General features: G+C 43.1%; 1 protein-coding gene across 1 annotated transcript; it reads left to right on the top strand.

Moving 5' to 3' along the window:
• The first annotated feature begins 3,155 nt into the window (after positions 1 to 3,155).
• On the top strand, positions 3,156 to 14,630 carry NFKBIZ (NFKB inhibitor zeta). Its single transcript, XM_017504325.2, has 12 exons — positions 3,156 to 3,923; positions 6,014 to 6,144; positions 6,660 to 6,690; positions 6,807 to 6,910; positions 7,012 to 7,784; positions 8,483 to 8,588; positions 8,966 to 9,112; positions 9,303 to 9,366; positions 9,656 to 9,825; positions 10,693 to 10,803; positions 10,932 to 11,099; positions 12,906 to 14,630. The coding sequence occupies exons 1-12, from the start codon at positions 3,644 to 3,646 to the stop codon at positions 12,957 to 12,959; spliced, it is 2,139 nt and encodes a 712-aa protein (XP_017359814.1). The 5' UTR covers positions 3,156 to 3,643; the 3' UTR covers positions 12,960 to 14,630.
• Positions 14,631 to 15,254: the final 624 nt, after the last annotated feature.

Here is a 15,254-nt window from a genome sequence, read left to right as displayed (position 1 = left end):
AGGAAATGAATCCTCTAATCTCTTTTTTAAAGCAAAAGATGAGGCTTCTGAGTCAGTTAGATGAGGATTTTCATCCCTTCTTTGCTTATGATGGAGCAGTGTAACCGGACAAATTCCCAAGGCCCCGTATTTCATATACAGTTTTTGTGCATCAGAAATCTATGAGTGTCTTTGAGGGTTCTGGCTCCAAGTCTCTCATGAGACTACGGTCAAGATGTCGGGCAGGGCTGCAGTCATCTGAAGGGCTGATGTGAGGCTGGAGAATCTACTTTCAAAGTAGTTCACTCACATGGCGGGCATATGGGTGCTGGCTGTTGGCCTCAGTTGACTTTTCCAGACACTGTCCTCATAACATGGTGTCTGTCTCCCACAGCATGAGTGTTCAACCATATTTGATGAGAACAACGGCAGCATCCTGTAATTTGACTTAATAGAACAAACTGAATTTGTATTTCAACTTTTACATAAAGCAAAGTACATTTGACATTTTTAAATAGCGATATCAACAACAGTTTTTGATGTGTGTGGGAGGGCTTCTGGGCATTGGGGGTTGTGGTCTTGTCAAACAATATTGTTGCTCTGGCGTTGCACAGACTCAGACTTTGGTTTGAAACATTAGTATTTCGTTGACCATCTTGGTCTATATTAAGTTCTCCAGAGGCCATGAGTTTGTGGCTTGAATTTTCATATCTCATGTAAAATGGGAAGATAATTAAAACAGGAGGATAATTTTGTAAAAAATTATTTTCTATGGATTTATTTGAATGGGCATTTAAATCCATTATTTTACATAAAATATTAGTGGGTAGAAAACAAAATTCAAGTAGATTTTATAGAGAAACTCTAATGTATTAGGGTTCTCCAGAGAAACAGAACCAATAGGGTATACATGAATATGTAGAAAGAGATTTATTATGAAGGATAGGCTCACACAATTATGGAGGCCATGAAGTCGCACCATTTGCCGTCTGCAAGCTGAAGAACCAGAAGAGCTGGTGCTGCAGTTCTAGGTCAAGCCTGAAGGCCTGAGAACCAGGCGAGCTGGTGGTGTAAGTCCTGGTCAGAGTCTGAAGGCCCAAGAACCAGGCGTGCTGATGTCTAAAAGTAGGAAAAGATGGATGTCCCAGATCAAGTAGACAGCTTCAGCCTTTTTGTTCTATCCTGGCCCTCAACAGATTGCAGGATGCCTGCCCGCATTGGCGATGGGGATCTTCTTCACTCAGTCTACTGACTGAAATGCAAATATCTTCCAGAAACACCCTCACAGACATACCCCAAAATGATGTTTCACCAGCTGCCTGGGCATTCCTTAATCTAGTTGAATTGACATATCAGATTAACCGTCACACTCAGCATCTTATTTGGAGCATCATTTAATAATTTTGGTTTCCAAGGCATTGCAATTACTGGAGCCTTGTATTTTCCGTAGATACATCGAGGGATTGGTTTTCTTTTTATCTGTCTTTTTAAAGCTATCAAAAAGTTAGAGGGAGAGGCAGCAAGAAGTCTTAGGGAAATACACTTGTGAGAAGCAAGGAAATACAGTCATGTGTTGCTTAACAATGGGGAAACATTCTGAGAAATGTGTCGTTAAGTGATTTTGTCGTCGTTCGAACATTCTGGAATGTACTTGCAGAAACCTCGATAGTCTAGCCTACTACTCACATAGGCTCTATGGTATGGTCCATTGCTCCTGGTCAATAAACCAGCACAACATGTCACTGTACTGAATACTGTAGGCACCTGTAACACAGAGGTTTTTGTGTATCTAAACATAGAAAAGATACAGTAAAAATACACTATTACAATCTTACAGGACCGCCAGTGTATGTGGAGTTCACTGCTGACTTAAACATCACGTTGTGGGGCATGGCTGTATTTACTTTGGACTACCCCCAGCAGGGTCTTATACCACCTGCTAATACCGGGTAACAACCCAAACTCATCATGTCCCTCCCTCCTAAAACCTGAACATTCTGCTCATGTGATTTTCTTGTGCTCTGCAGCTGGTGGCCCTGTTCACCTGGTCATGGCTCCAAGCCATGGCCTGATTGGGGACCCTTTTATTGCTCCTCACCTCCAAAAGAGCCAGACCGGCGGGTTCTGCCTGCCTTGGCAATACCGCCCAGCTCTTTCTTTCCATTTACTTCCTCCTTTCCCACTGTCTCTGCCCCAGTGTCCGTCATTTCTCTCCTGGGCTACTGCAGAGGTTCCTAATGGCCTCTGGGCTCCTCATCTTCTCTCAACTGCTTGCAGGTTAATTCTGCCTACCTAAAATTCAGGTATTCTCAATGACTATTAAATAAAATTCCAGTGTCTCAGCGGCTGGAGGTGCTCCACCGAAAGGCACCAAGTTACCTTTTGTATTTAACGTCATCATCTTCTCTTGACAATCGTAAAAAGGGGACTGGACACTCTGATATGAACCTTCTCCTTAATTCTTTGCTCTTGTTCTTTCTGTAAATGCTGTGGGCCCCAATCCCACCCATCCTTTAGGACTTATCTTAAATGCCGCCGCCCCTGCAAAGATTTTCCTCCTGACTTCCTTTTTCGTCTACCAGACCTGTTGTTTCTCTTTTTTGGTGGCTCACTGAACTTTGTATCCCTCGTGCTATTTAATCATAATCCGTTTCTTTTAACGTGGCGTGTGTGTATTTAACCTTATTCCTGCATTTTTTGCTAGCTGGACTTGATAAATGGTTGTATAAATCCACTGGGAAAAAAGTATTCAAGATAGGAAAGGTCAAAATTACAGTGTTATCAGATACAATGTAAAGCTATGCAGAATTTTAAAAATTACGTATATATAATACAGATACATACATGTTTGTATATTATTTTGCTAAGATGGCTTTGTTCTAGTATTGAAGGATACAAAAGTGTGGCATTACGTTTTATTAATGGCTGCACCTAAAAAATTATTTGCGTCCCAGAAGATAATTTGAGGACATAAAAATGCTCCAACATCTCTTTCATTCGGCATCTTGCCTAAAAACGCCGACAAACGCTCTGTTTGAGAGGGGAGGCTACGCTGAGGCGCGGGAGGAGAAAGGCCCTTAAGAACCTTCCAGAGATGTCTTAACTCGGGCTAACAGCTCGCCCGGGCCAGGGCAGGCAGAGGGGTGCGGGGCGCACTCCTTCCAGGACTTCCCAGTCCCCAAGAACCAGGCCGACCGGTTCGCACCGCCGACTCCCGCCTCCCTCTGCAGGCCCCGGACCCCGCGCCGCGCGCCCTCTCCCCGGCTGGGGGCCTGGAGGGCAGGGCGGGCGCGCGCAAGGGTCGGGGTCCTGAGGCGGGAGGCCGCGCGCAATCGGGGTTTCCAGGTGAAGGGCAGGAAAACAACCGGTTGGTCTGGGCGGAGCCGGGCGGGCGGGGCGAGGGCGGAGGGTGCATTGCCTCATCCTGTACATTTTACTGGAAACCGGACACATCCGGAGGAGGGGCGGGGAGGCGGCCCGGGCACCGCCAATGGCCGGGCCGGGCTCCGGGGAGGCCGGTTAAATACCCTGGCCGCCCCGGGGCGCGCCCGTACCCGCCCGTGCCGTGCGCCCGTCGACAGCTCCCCGAGCCCGCCGGCGAGGCAGCCGCGCGCAGCGAGCCGGTGGCGCAGGTGTCGGGTCCCCGAGCGCGCAGCCCGGGAGCATGATCGTGGACAAGCTGCTGGACGACAGCCGCGGCGGAGAGGGGCTGCGGGGCGCGGCGGGCGGCTGCGACCTCATGACCAGCCCGCTCAACCTGGCCCACTTCTACGGCGCGTCGCCGCCCGCCGCCGCCTGGGACGCCAGCTGCTCGGCCTCGGGCCCCTCGGCGCCCGGCTCGCCTGGCTCCGACTCCTCCGACTTCTCCTCCGCCTCGTCGGTGTCCTCCTGCGGCGCCGTGGAGTCCCGGCCGAGAGGCGGCGCGCGCGCCGAGCGCCAGCCAGGTACCCGCCGGCCCCACCACCGCGTCCTCGGGGCGCGCGCCTGCGCGGGTGGGAGCGGGACTCCCAGGGGGAGGGTGGCCGCTGCGCCCGCCTGCGCCCTCCTGAGCCCTCCTGAGCGGCGGGGCGTGCGCACCTTCGCCAGCAGTTACCGGGAGACCGCGCCCTGCCTGGTCCGGGCCTGCCCGCCTCGCCGGCCCGCGGGCCTCGGGGCTTCGGAAACGCCTAGCCCGGCGCTGAGTGCCGGGCGAATGACCCGGAGATCGCTCACTCTCTGAGCAGCAGCTTCGTTGAGTCATAATTAACATAGTGTGATGAGATTTGGGGTCTGATGTAGGTGTGATTTTCTTCTTGTAACGATTTTAGTGAAAGACTGCAGTTGGGGATGAGGGTTTGGGAACTGTGTTAAAGGTCATGACTGACTTCTTCCTGAGTATTTATGGAAGTTTTAAGTGAAAAGATTTGACTGTCCAGGAAAAGAAACTTCTGTTATCAAGGTGAAGCCGGGCTGAAAACTCAAGTTATGCCTTTAGTTTGGCGAGTTTCGGAAGTCTGCCCAGAATTTCTGAGGTCTTGTTTTTGTTCTCTGTGCCTTAAAAAAATGGATTAGCCGTAAAGAAAGACGTAATGTTATCTTTTGTCGGCTGCGAATTGGTTAGTTTTCTCTTAGTGAACCGAGTTGCATAATCTGGGGGGAACAGGATGCCCCTGTGGGTAGGCTAGAAAAGCGCCTCAATTGAACGTTGAGAATCTTTTAAAGAACGTCTCCTTCCGGTGTTTCCCACTCTTCTGTTTTGGTTGTCATTTATTTTAAAAAGTGATTTCTCATTTTCATTTTAAGTCATTTAAAATCATGTAAAAAGTGATTTAAACCACTGCTTGCTAAATGTGTAGCAGATCCAGAAAGAATGTGTGTATAGGACCTTTTCTCCCACATTTGGCCTTCAGCTGGCGGAAACTTTGCTAGGCCCTTGGTTTACCGCACAGCCACAGGGGATTTCTGAAACTGCATTTTTTTCTCTCTGTGACGTTGGATTACTAACTGTTGTCATTCCAGAGAAATGCTGTATCTTAGATTCTGCCAATTCTGGTATCTCTTGAAATCCCTAAACTGAAAAATGAAGCCAACTAATGTTTCACTTACCCTATCACCGAACTGTTTATTTCATGTATTTATGATAGATACATATGTTCAAATTATGAGTTGTTTTTTGTCCCATCTTATTTTTTTCTACACTTGATGGAGTGGCTGAATTATTCATTTCCTGACTTTTTGTGAATTCGTCTTCAACACACGTACTAAGAGGTTGTGACATAATAGTGATCAGAAGTGTAGCACTGCATTTCTATACTAAATGCTAAAGTGGATTTCAGAATTTAAAAGTGAAACAGCAGATTTCCTTTTTACTTAGAAGACCTGTATAAGTAATTCCAAAAACAGTCAGTGAGGGGAAATCCTGTGTGCTTATGTGGAAATGTGTTTAAGCTCGGTGAATTTAAGCAGCTTTCTTGGCACAGTTGAATTGAAGGAAATAATAAGTCATAAATCTAAGACATTGTTAATTGTCAGGTTTTGGTACATTGAGATCTTTGACGGAAGTTGTTTTGTGCCTTCTTAGGTGAGCGGAATTAATAGACGTTAAAATTTCGATGTGAACGTAAAACCATTGGTTTAAAAAGCTAAAAATGCACCATTATCACTTGCTCCCTGAGGTTTTACAAAAGTCAAGAATAATTACAGAGCTATGAGAGTCACGATGGCAAAATTTGTGATCCATTCTCATGGGTGGTTGGAGCTGAGATGGAGAGGCTTGATTTGGGTTTATCTATTGGCTCTGAGGATCCTTGACCACATTTTTGTGAACTTTAATTTCTTAGGGTACCCAGTAGAGAAAGATATCAGGCAACGCAGGACTCTTGAGCAGAGCTGGGGACACACAAGGCCATTGATTGACCGGAGCGAGTTAGAAAGGTTTTGCAGTCTGCCGCTTGGGGAGTTTATGCATTAGGCAGCAGCTGTACTTTTGGGATTATTAACGTTTCTGTCTGTGAAGCTCTTTAACCAGGAGTATGTTTTGTTTTCTTTTGAACAGTTGAGCCCCATGTGGGGGTTGGCAGGCAGCACAGAGGCCCCTTTCAAGGTGTTCGGGTAAAGAACTCGGTGAAAGAACTCCTGTTGCACATCCGAAGTCATAAACAGAAGGCTTCCGGCCAAGATTTTAAGGTGACATCATTTTTCTGTTTTGAGTGTGGGGTGGGGTGGAGGGGTTAGTCTGTCAGGGTTATGATGACCTGGGTCCGGTCATCAAATAAGTCACTTGGAATTTTTCATAGATGACAAAGTTCGTAGGACAGTGACCATATTTGTCTTCTCTGCCGTATCCTACTACTTAGCCCAGTACCAGACACTTGGTGTAGGTGGGCAAGAGAAACTTAATGAATGAATAAATGAAGGCAAGTTCAGGGACTCAGTTGAAATGGAACATTTTAACGAGAAGGGGAAAAAAATCAAATGGTCTTATTCATTTCATCTTGACCTGCGTTGAGCTAAGGTGAAAGTGAAAATCAGGAAGTTTCAAGAGAGAATAAAAATTGACATAGAAAATAAATATTGATAGAAAAACCATATCAGAGATTTATGGTAAGCTATAAAGGGTGGTGGAGATAAGCCTACTTATTGATGTACATTAAGAGGAAGTCATATTGTATACACTAACTTGGAAACTTTTTTTTTAATAGACACAAGGTGTGAACATAGAACAGTTCACAGGTAAGAGTCACTTGTATTCATCATTTTTTTGGGGCTTCAGAGTAAAATAATATAATTGTGGGTAATGTTTATAAAATAAAATGATCACAGAGGCTGTATTCCTTTTTTGGGTATAGAATTGAAGAACACAGTATCGTATGGTGGGAAAAGGAAAGGGCCCGATTCGTTGTCTGATGGACCAGTTTGCAAAAGGCCAGCTCTGTTGCATTCCCAATTTTTGGTAAGTATCTCACCATTTTCCTCTGACTCTCTCTTGGGAATTACTCCTGGGATAATTTTAGAAGGAAGTGAGTGTGCAAGTTGCATTTTCTTTCTTTCCAGACACCACCTCAAACACCAACATCTGGGGAGAGCATGGAAGATGTTCATCACAGTGAACCCAAGCAGGACAGCAGTGCTGATCTGCTCCAGAACATTATCAACATTAAGAATGAATGCAGCCCCGTGTCCCTGAACACAGTTCAAGTTAGCTGGATGAGCCCTGCGGTCGTCCCCCAGAGCTCCCCAGCAGAGCAGTGTCAGGACTTCCATGGAGGGCAGGTCTTCTCTCCACCTCAGAAATATCAGCCATTCCAAGTCAGCGGCTCCCCACAGATGATAGACCAGGCTTCCCTGTACCAGTATTCTCCACAGAACCAGCACGTAGAGCAGCAGCCGCACTACACCCACAAACCCACTCTGGAATACAGTCCTTTTTCCAGACCTTCCCAGTCCCCCACTTATGAACCAAACCTCTTTGATGGTCAAGAATCACAGTTTTGCCCAAACCAAAGTTTAGTTTCCTTTCTTAGTAGTCACGGGGAATCTGAGAATATTGCTCATCCCATTCAGACTTCCTCCAGCATTCAGCTGCAAAACGGTGCCCACTTGCACAACTTCAGTGTGATGCCCAACAGCACCTGTGACGCCATGGCGGGGCATGAGATAGCCCCTGACTCTTCCAGCACGCCACTGCCATTCCCTAACATTGGAAATCCAATGAACACCACACAGTTAGGGAAGTCATTTTTTCAGTGGCAAGTGGAGCAGGAGGAAAGCAAATTGGCAAATATTTCCCAAGACCAGTTTCTTTCAAAGGATGCAGATGGTGACACGTGAGTATCCTTTTATTTCATGTTCTTAATTCGGTAAGCCACACTTGTTGGAATAGTGAGCCTAGACTTTTTCTAGGGTATACCAGGGTATACCTTAGTTAGTGGTTGGCTAACCAAGATGACTAGTGTAGACAGAAGGCGCCTCAGTGATAGCTAATATATCAAGAAAGGGTTTTCCCGGAAATTGTTTTTGGCTGAAGAAATAACCTGTTCTAAATTGATAAAAATATCTGTGTCTTCTTGAGTAATTGGGTTTGGAAGACCAGCTTAGACTATGCCTGTAGAACAGAAACAATTAGGTCATGATTAGGGATAAACTGTGAGTTGGTTTGTAGATCTGAATCTGTCCCGATGTCTTTGTGGCCTTGGACAAGTTATTTACTTTCTTTGTGTCTCAGTTCGTTGACATGGAAAATGATAATATCTCCCACATAGGAGTTTTATGAGTATTAAAAATAATAGACCTAAAGTGATCAGCATGGTGCTTGACGTTGTTTTTCCTATTTCTGATAGCCTAACTCATCCTGCTCCAACTGGGATATATTATCAGTGTAGCAGGAAAGACAGATTATTCTTTGTAATGTTTCACTGGAGTATACCAATATATAAAAAGGAGGCTGAAGGAAGGTTTTTTTTTTTTAAGAGGAACGTAGTGAAATCAGAAATAATTCACCTCTTTTCCTTTCCTTTTTTCCCAGGTTCCTTCATATTGCTGTTGCCCAAGGAAGAAGGGCACTTTCCTATGTTCTTGCAAGAAAGATGAATGCACTTCATATGCTGGATATTAAAGAGCACAACGGGCAGGTGAGGGCCTTGGCAGAGTCTGAGACGGCAAAGAGGGGGTCACGGTGAAGTGAACGATGACCAGCCTCTTGCGTAGATCATCTCAGAGCTCAAGATCAGAGAGATTAGTTAATATTAACTTCGAGATATTGACTTTTTGCCACCATCAACCTTGAGGTTATTAACATTAACTTTGTAGCTATTTGACCAAACACTGAGGGTAATAAAGCCACACCCAAGGCTTATTTTGGTTTCCTTGTCTTGCAGTATCTGATTGCTTATTCAAAGGATTTATTTTCTCTCTGTGGGTTTTTCCCTCTGTCACAGTTTAGTTTCATATTTCTTGTTACGATAACATTGTGTGTTTAAAATGACTTTTTTTCTCTGAATATCCACAGAGTGCCTTTCAGGTGGCAGTGGCTGCCAATCAGCATCTCATCGTGCAGGATCTGGTGAACCTCGGGGCGCAGGTGAACACCACCGACTGCTGGGGAAGAACACCTCTGCATGTCTGTGCTGAGAAGGGCCACTCCCAGGTGCTTCAGGTGAGAGGCAGCAAACCCAGCTTCCGTCACCTCGAGGCCAGAGAGATAGAGTTGGATATTAGAAGTTGGAAACAGGTTGCCTGTTGCAATAATCTATTTTGAGTTAACTTATTCATTTCTTGGGGATTCTAATACTTAGGTATCTGTGCAGCTTGTGATGCTAACAGATGTCTGTTTTTAAAATCTGCAGGCGATTCAGAAGGGAGCAGTGGGGAGCAATCAGTTTGTGGATCTTGAGGCAACTAACTATGATGGTAAGCAGCTGAAACTTTATTAGATACAGAGCCCTTAGAGGGGGGGACCGGTAAGGTCGAAGAGTACTAAGGATCATACTAAGCAGGAAGGGAGATGATAAAAGCTAGAGTATTCTGTAGGTAAAATTAGCACCAAGACCCAATGAAGGGACTGTATTCAGACTGCCTTAGTTCTGGTGGAGCCCATTGGCAGGTACAGTTAGAGGCCGTCCTCAACCTTTGTCATTAGAGAAGGACCAAAAGACCTGATGGGATGCTTGACCGCTGCTTGATTATGCTTTTCTTCCAGGCCTGACTCCTCTTCACTGTGCAGTCATCGCCCACAATGCTGTGGTCCATGAGCTCCAGAGAAATCAACAGCCTCATTCACCTGAAGTTCAGGAGCTTTTACTGAAGAATAAGAGTCTGGTTGATACCATTAAGTGCCTAATTCAAATGGGAGCAGCAGTGGAAGCGAAGGTAAGTTCACAGAAAAGGTCTGAGATGGGATAGGGGAGAAAGTGGTTCTAGCAAAAGACCTTGCTTCCAAGTACAGATTCAAACTGCCTTTTTTCTTTTTTTTTTTTGAAATTAATGGTGAGAGTAGCCATGTATGGGTGGTTAAGCAGCCCAGATTTTAACAGATCATTTCATGTTTTATTGATTTGCTTTAAATCCGTGAATTATTATCCAAAAGGTCAGTTGGGTGTAAAAGAAATTAGTCTTTGGAAGGAAAAGAAAATGCTTGAAATTGATATTGTCATTTTGGCTTCCATGTTCATACACTGAGAATAAAGGTAGGGCTTTTTGTAAGGGTTTCTTCATTGTCGTAGGATGTAGAATTCATCTTCTGTGTTTTAAACTGGAAAATATTTTATTCTTTTCAAATTTTGGTTTTACTCACTGGGTACATGGGGAAAAATGTCTAGTCATAAACTGTTTGGACTCTTGAGGCTTACTGTCTAGTAAAAGAGGTGAGAGATACAGCTAAATATATCTCTACAGGGAGGCCATCAAGTCTGGAAACACAGGTGAATAACAATAAACGGTTTACCGCTATGTTATGACACGGGATTTAAAAATATCATTTATTTTTTTCTACATTTTATGACCACTCTGTATAAAAGGGTACATTGTGACAAGAGGCATATCAGCAAATTCATAGGAAATTTAAGAAGAATAAAAGATTCCATTTAGCTTGGGATTAAGCAGGGCATTGTGGAGAAGGGCACATTCAAAGTGAGTCTCCAAAGCTGAGTGAGACATTCGAGAGACTGGGTGAAAAGTGTTTTCCAAGGCATGGTATCTAAATTTTCTTTTTTCCCCCTTCCTCTTGCCTTGGACAAGGATCGCAAAAGTGGCCGCACAGCCCTGCATTTGGCAGCTGAAGAAGCAAATCTGGAACTCATTCGCCTGTTTTTGGAGCTGCCCAGTTGCCTGTCTTTTGTGAATGCAAAGGTACTTTGAGAAAGCTTTAATAACCACACCAGAGTTGGAATGGCCCTCTGTACACCTCCGAGTATTCTCAGCTCCTTTCACGGGATTTCCTCCTTCCTGATGTCTGGTGTTGCATTCTTTCTCTTCAGGCGTACAATGGCAACACTGCCCTCCATGTTGCTGCCAGCCTGCAGTGTCGGCTGACACAATTGGATGCTGTCCGCCTGTTGATGAGGAAGGGAGCAGACCCAAGTACTCGGAACTTGGAGAACGAACAGCCAGTGCATTTGGTTCCTGATGGCCCTGTGGGAGAACAGGTGAGAGGCATGGGAGGGGGAGGAAGTACTTTTTGGCACCCCAGTCTGAAACATAAAAGGGAGCTGAGGCCGTGCAGGGCAAAGGCCAGCTGTGGCTCTTCAGGTGGGCTCTGTCAGTGTGTGTCTCACAGCAGCTTGGAGTTACTCTTCCTTTGGAAACAGAGCAGTTAAGAAATTTGAGGGTTTATTTGTAGACTCAAAATGATTAGTCAGGTAGTCTTCTTTTCTGTAACACAAACTTAGGTTTAGAGTAAGTCAGAATGGTTTAAGGTCTGGAAAGGAAAGGTACAAAGGCTCCGGCAGGTACCAAGGAAAGAGAATCTTGGTTTTGTAAGGTGTGTGCCTCCACGTGTTGTGGATATTAAATGAGTTGTTATTTGTGGAGCGCTCACGATAGACCCAGGCACGGAGTAAGAGCTCAGCTAACATCAGTAGTTAGAAGTATTTCTATTTACGAAGTGATACTGAACAAGAAATGGAAAAGGTACTTACGTAATTTCAAACCTAGAAATAGTTTATACTTTAAACAGAATGCTTTATTCATCAAGTGTGCTTATATATTATTGCGAATTGGATAGTTTCATGAGTAAATAAGAACTTACTCCTTTAAGAATTTGAAGGGTTTTTGATGGAAATCCTTTCCTGGGAGGAATGAGGGGGATTGTGGCTGTGGCTAGGTCATTACATTCTTTACTAATCACAAAATAAAATATGTGGAATGCAGCTTAGCATTCTGAGCTGCCATTATGACCACAATGTTACAGTAGCCCCTATTTGTACAGCTCTTTGTAAAGTCTTTTGATAGTTTGTAAAGAGTTTTCATGTGTATAGTTTAATGTTAGAAGAACTTTGCAACTTTCAAGTTTCAGCTGAAGAAATTGATACTCAGAGAGATTCCAAGGACCAGAACCATCATTAACTTATAAAAGGCCGAGTCCTACGCCCCGTATTTGCTCCTACTTCCCTGTCTGTGGAGTCCTATAACTATGCTCTCAGGGATTATTGAGGTGTTGAGCCATTTAACTCTTCATTAAATGTGTTCAGATTATTCTCTTTGTTGCTTTGGTATTTTGTGTATTTTGGGCAGGTAGAGGTCTTCTCCCTTCCTTTCATCGTCAGCCTGTGGTCGTGTGTTTCCTTCCAGCAGCTGTCAGTTGTACCCCCTACCCCAGTCCGCTTTCTTCCAAATTGCTGCTGCTAATCTGCTGTAGGCTGAGAGATAGAAAATAAAATTTGTCAGACCGGGGTATAAAATGAATCACTCCGAGTGAGCCGGGATCTTTTCTGTGATCCACGAAGTTAAGTGCAGATGCTTTAATACTTGAATATCATGGCAGCTGTTTCGACTCGAATGTATTAGGGATTTACTTTTGTGTGTATCATAAGGTGGGTTTTGTGTTCCCGTTAGTTGAGGCTGACTTCAAGATGAGTGAGATATCATAATATGCCTGAATTGCTGCCTTATACTAAATGTTCTCGCAAATAGCAAGAGTAAAGATTGGGAAGAGAACCTAGGTGTTATTTAAACTTACGGAAATTTTTAGCTTCAGCTAATTTTTAATGGAAATGTTTTACTTTCTTGGACCCAAAGATTATTATAGGAGATCCAAAATAAGCTTTAAAAGGAGTTTAGGATTTTTGAAAGTCACCTTAAAATCTTGACAAGTATTGTGTGTATTTCTTCGTATACCTACAAGATAATAGGAGTAGCGTAGCATGTATAAGAAAGGAATAAAGCTCAGAAGGAAATGCACCATATTGGCCATAAGAAATAAACCTCAGAAATTTTATTTATTTCTCTTCCAGATCCGACGTATCCTGAAGGGAAAGTCCATTCAGCAGAGAGCTCCACCGTCTTAGCTCCATTAACTTGGAGCCCTGGCTAGCAACACTCACTGTCAGTTAGGCAGTCCTGATGTATCTGTACATAGACCATTTGCCTTGTATTGGCAAATGTAAGTTGTTTCTATGAAACAAACATATTTAGTTCACTATTATATAGTGGGTTATATTAAAAGAAAACAAGAAGAATATCTCATTTCTCTTGGCAGATTTGCATATTTTCTACCCAGGTATCTGGGATCTAGACATCTGAATTTGATCTGAATGGTAACATTGCCTTCAATTGACAGTAGCTTTGGAGTAGGAGAGGACTTCGATTTGTGGCACAGAGCGTTATTCATGTAGCTATTGCCAGTGTCAAAGCAAAGTAAATCGTGAATGGTTCTTTAAGAAAAACGAAAGCATGTGAAAGGAAAACGGTAAATAGAGCATTGAGGCTTCATTCGCCTGATGCAGTACCTGGGAGTTACTGGCATTGGAGAGGCTTCAGTCATTGGACTAGATGAAAGGTGTCCATGTTTAGAATTTGATCTTTGTAAACTGTATATAATTGTTATTTTTGTCCTTAAAACTGTTGTACATACTTGGTCATTCACATGGTCATATTTGAAATGTATAAGTCTAAAAAAGAAAAGAACAAGTGAATTTTTGCTATTTAAAAAGTTTTTACAATTCCAAGGAGTTTTTATTGTATAATCATGAAGTTTTTATTAGATAAAGCAGATGGGGAGTTGTGGAGTTGTTCATTTAGTGGCTGAAAGATATGTTTGAAGTGTAAAGATGCTTTTTCTCATGCATTGCAATTAGACATTATTTGTAGGGAATTGCATGCTTTTACTTTTTTTTCTCCCGAGACAGGGTCTTGCTCTGGCACCCAGGCTTGAGTGCAGTAGTATGATCCTGGCTCACTTCAGCCTTGACCTCCTGGGCTCAAGTGATCCTCCCATCTCAGCCTCCTGTGTACCTGGGACTACAGGTGTACACCACCAATGCATGACTCATTTTTTTACTTTTTGTACAGGCGTGATCTTGCCACCTTGCCCAGGCTGGTCTTGAACCCCTGAGCTCAAGCCATCTGCCTGCCTTAGCCTCCCAAAGTGATGGCATTGCAGTAGTGACCACCGTGCCCGATTGGCAGTTGTATGCTCTTGAGGAGAACGTCTCTTTATGGCTTGCCCTCTAGAATTTCTGATTTATGTGTTCTGTTGAAATTTTTTGTTTTTTTTTACCTTTATAGAAACAACAAAAAGTCAATATTGAAATACGTCTTCCTATTTTCTATTGTCAAATGACGATAATATGCCATCATGTTTTATATAATATCATTCAGAAAAAGTTATATTTTTAAATAACATTCTGTTAACATTATTTTTCTGACCTCTGGCATACCTGAGGAATGCATTTGGCTTTGATTACACACTAAGTTTTTGTAATAAATTTGACTCATTAAAAACCTTTTTTTTTTTTAATGAGAAATCTCATTAGTGACTGACTACCTTATCTTTGCAGCTGAGTACTTAAATTCTTTTTTAAAAGATACCCTTTGGATTGATCACATTGTTTGACCCAGTATGTCTTGTAGACACATTGGTTATAATCACCTTGTATCTCCAAATGTGGTGTGATATGAACCAGTCCATTCACATTGGAAAAACTGACGGTTTTAAATAAACTAATTCACTAATATTATTTGTCTTATTTGTATTTTCTTTTCCTGGTGCCTTATTTATATTTCCCTAGGTAGAAAAAGTACTATTAATGACAACTTTAAATACCTTGAGTTAGTTAATATATCTTAATTTGGGTTTTTTGGAGAACGTATTTCCTGAAGGTATACAAGATTTAACATCAAAATCTATTTGCTAAGTGTACTGGTAGAGAGGTGTGTTAGGTTCTGAAAATATCATGGAAGTTTAACAGATGCTGTCAATCATTCAGATGCTTATATGCTAAAAAAGAAAAAAACAAGCTAAGTGGGAGCAGTGAATCACAGGAAAAACAAGTTTGGAGATTCCAGGATCATCCTTAGAGGGATATAAACCTGGAAAAGATTCTTCACTTTCCCAGCAAGCCATTTTGATGTGTGAAAACAAACACATCAATATCTGTCAGTATGTCATTATAATTACTGCACATATATTCTAGTTCTTAACTGATAGCCTCTTTTGAGAATCTGGTGAAAGCTATGAATCCTTTCCCTGGAAAAATGCAAGTATGTGTATACACACAAATGCTGTGTACATACATACTTGGGGCTTCACAGCCTTCAGAAGACCATGACTCACAAGTTTCCACTTCAGTTTCATTTCTGCA

This window comes from Cebus imitator, unplaced genomic scaffold, assembly GCF_001604975.1.
Source record: "Cebus imitator isolate Cc_AM_T3 unplaced genomic scaffold, Cebus_imitator-1.0 Scaffold321, whole genome shotgun sequence".
NCBI classification, from domain to species: domain Eukaryota; kingdom Metazoa; phylum Chordata; class Mammalia; order Primates; family Cebidae; genus Cebus; species Cebus imitator.
Note: the sequence above shows the minus strand (reverse complement) of the source record. Positions and strands in the feature narration are given on the sequence as shown.

What these genes read in the sequence shown, in the direction of transcription:
- NFKBIZ (XM_017504325.2), top strand. Translation starts at nt 3,644, where the DNA reads ATGATCGTGGACAAGCTGCTGGACGACAGCCGCGGCGGAGAGGGGCTG. An exon ending in CTTCCGGCCAAGATTTTAAG is followed by an intron (nt 6,145 to 6,659) that starts GTGACATCATTT and finishes TTTTTTTAATAG; the next exon opens with ACACAAGGTGTGAACATAGA. An exon ending in TTAAAGAGCACAACGGGCAG is followed by an intron (nt 8,589 to 8,965) that starts GTGAGGGCCTTG and finishes GAATATCCACAG; the next exon opens with AGTGCCTTTCAGGTGGCAGT.